This window comes from Dendroctonus ponderosae, unplaced genomic scaffold (genome assembly GCF_020466585.1).
Source record: "Dendroctonus ponderosae isolate FM_Combo_2020 unplaced genomic scaffold, Dpon_F_20191213v2 Dpon_F_20191213_441, whole genome shotgun sequence".
Taxonomy (NCBI): Eukaryota; Metazoa; Arthropoda; class Insecta; order Coleoptera; family Curculionidae; genus Dendroctonus; species Dendroctonus ponderosae.
Window position 1 is genome coordinate 1,620 of NW_026018655.1, and position 3,136 is coordinate 4,755.

Consider the following 3,136-nt stretch of genomic DNA (forward strand, 5'->3'; position numbering starts at 1 on the left):
AAAATGAATCCGCCTCAACAATATAGAACTTATCTAGAATTGATTCATCCTCATTTTCTGATTTTTGGGAAGGTTTTAAGTTGATCGGTACCAAAATTTACCGATTACATGGAGTTAAATGGCGTTTTTTTCTTCCACTTTACCGAATCGATTTGACATGGATTTGATTCTTATTTGTCTCAACACTAATTGGTGTCAATTTCAACCAATTCTAATATCATTTTACACTTTTATTCAATTTTGAAAATTTCCCTCGATAAGGGCCTGTGCAAACTTTTGCGTCTTCCTCCTGTAGCTCAAACAGGATTTTTTTTTGAACCAACCAAAGTCGATGTGTCTTGCAACTTTTCTTTATCTAACCTGCCAAGGAAAAGTTCCATAAAAAAGTTGGTGTTCATTTTTTCGCTATGATCTATAATAAGCGAGCAATTGACGATTTCCTATCATGCAAAATTTTAGGGAATAATTTTCGACAATTTCCCCAATTTTGTAATGTCAAATTTCGCTTAAATGTTTTATATGTGAATCACCTTGTAAAGGGAAAAAATTATCGAAAATTCACCTGATGGGAAGAAAACCCTTGAGATTTACTGCAATTTTCATGTTTTATGATTTTTTGACAAAAAATAAGCTTTCAATCTAAAAACGAACGCCAAGTAAATCGTGTAATAATTAAGAATAAAGTTCCTTTTTCAATTTGTTACCTTGAACGCCCATAATTCGCGAGTTTAAAATTCCAGACGCCCCCCTGGTGGCTAAAACTATAACTATAAGTTAAGTAGTAATTTGACACTTGTTTTGTTGACATTGGTGTTTACATCTGATTGTGATTTGTTTTGTTCTAATCAACTTTTGCAAGCTTTTAAAGAGATGGAGCGAAAAGTGTGTAAGTATCGAAAAGTTTTGTTATAAATGTCATAAACTTCATGAAATAGACAAGTCTGATACTACCGGCCACAACCGGTAGTATCTCGCGAATACCATAAGGAAGCCAGATCGCGAATTTTTTTTTTAAGTGAAGTACTGAGCGTATTTTCAGGTCTTCCGTCGTCCTATCATTAACCAACAATTTTGAGACACCCTGTATATATCGGCTACGTATTTCTTGCGTTAAACTCACAAATTAATTTAAATTAGTAAATAACAATCGCCAACTCTACTAACTAGAGTAACACAAAATGAAACGACTACTAAAACCACAGCTTATAATCATGATATTTAAGCTGTGCTAAAACGCCCTAGTGCTGCCGCTCCGTGGGCAATTCGGCTACTGAACCAGTCCATCGTACAGAAAACTTCTGGTATTTTTACTTTGCGAGTTTCTCCGCACAGCAGCAAACAACATGCGGTGTTGCCACATATTTTTGAGTTTTTCCTTGTGGTTAATTTTTAGTCAGGTTTTTGTCTTAGCATTGTTGAAGTAATTGTTTAAATGAAATTAGAAATAGTGAGGACATTTTTTAGGATAAAAGTGCTCAGTTTGAAGTTTTCTTTGAAGTAAAAAAATAAAGCACAAAAAATTCACAGGGACTCGAACGACACAAGCACCAAATATTACTTTATACATATACTTATTTTATTTTCTCTCCATACAATACATACGTCTAAATGACGAGTCATAAAGACGGCTAAATGACGAATGCAAAAGCGTAAATTAGGCGTTAGGGTGAACCTTTATATAGGGGTTTAGACCGTAAATGCGTTAACAAACCTGTTCTTTTTTATAGAAAATCAATAAAATAGTTGTTTCCTTGTCTGGCGCTAACGAATGAAAGTGGGGTTAGATTTGAAATGGCCCACATACATTTGAAATGGCAACGTCGGATTTGTCCTATGTTCAGTTCGAAGGCCATACAAAACAGACGTTTCTCATATGTTTTGTGTGTGTGTGTGCGTGCAAACATTACATATTCAATTTGTGGATTTTATGAGTTGTTAATCATGGAGTGGAGTAACGATAAGAGTTTCCAATTAATTGACGAGTATAAGAAATGGCCAATTGTATGGGACGTGAAGCATCCGTCGCATTACTCTAAAAAGCAAAAGACTATAGCTTGGTATGCAATTAGTGATAAATTAGGTGTTAGTGTGGCCGAGGCTAAACAGAAAATGAACAGCTTGCTGGGGTCGTTGCGTCGCGAAAAGTCCAAAATATTGAGGGCGGCTGGACCAGGTCAAGGTAAATATAACAGCRAAAAATCTACCAAATTAGTTTTTCAAATTTCCWATAAACCGTTATCGTAYGTCCGCATGTGGAAATCCCCGACTAGCGCATAYATGCTAACTTGACTAGTTGTTTAAATGGCATGCGCAAGTTAGTTTAAGGTTACATTAATCAAAACAAATTTCTTTTTACCAAAAACGGGTATGTATCCTAACTATAAAAGAGTTATTATATTATATTCACTGTCTCTACGTAAACATCCGTAYGATTTAATGAATATGAATTTTAAAATCAAGAAAAGATTCTCTATTATACAGGGTGATTCAAAATTRGTGTCATTCCTTTTAAGGGGTGATAGAAGCTCCCTTGGGGAGTRCGAGAAAAATATWRAAAAMAWWWTTTTCGAAAATTTYTAGAAGATATTAACAGTTGAAGATCGAATTTCAACTTTGTTATTAAGCATAAWTTTGAAATTGTTCCATGTTTAATTGGTAGCATATTGRAATACTTMAGCATTCAAAAAGAAAAATTRCGATCTTTGCTTCAAATTACGAAAWTTTTTGATATCAAAAAAGTTCTCWTCTACAATTTTTTGATAAAAMGGCACAGCGGCAATGATGTTTTTTGTTATTAACAGATAGTTACAGGTTGTCAATAATAACAATAATTTGTCAAACTGTGACTTACTTTGAATTACCTTTCACGAATATGCGGATATGCGATTAGTTGGGGGAAATGCTACAGTAACATGGCAGAAGCTGAAAGAACTCACGCCAACAAAGGGCGAGGAGAGTGGTTCCATGAAGATAGTGGACGGCAATAGATGTTCGGGTTCCAAGCACAGAGGAACAAGTATTGGACATAATCGGAATCAGATCTTTCCAGGGGCACTCAGAGCACAATAACTGACACTTTCCCAAGCACCAAATAAATACCGAGGAAGGGCTACATTCCTACCACGTTTGTACGATA

At 35.0% G+C, this 3,136-nt stretch overlaps 1 protein-coding gene across 2 annotated transcripts in view; it reads left to right on the forward strand.

Moving 5' to 3' along the window:
* Positions 1–794: 794 nt before the first annotated feature.
* The window catches only part of LOC109541683, a 6,347-nt gene continuing 4,005 nt past the window's right edge, over positions 795–3,136 (forward strand). Inside the window, exon 1 of one of the 2 annotated variants that reach the window (XM_019910596.2) lies at positions 795–886. In XM_019910596.2, coding sequence (XP_019766155.2) covers positions 871–886 — 16 coding nt within the window. In that variant the 5' untranslated portion in view covers positions 795–870. Of the gene's footprint in view, positions 887–1,795; positions 2,180–3,136 lie in introns of those variants that run through there. The other variant, XM_019910595.2, reaches the window with a different exon arrangement.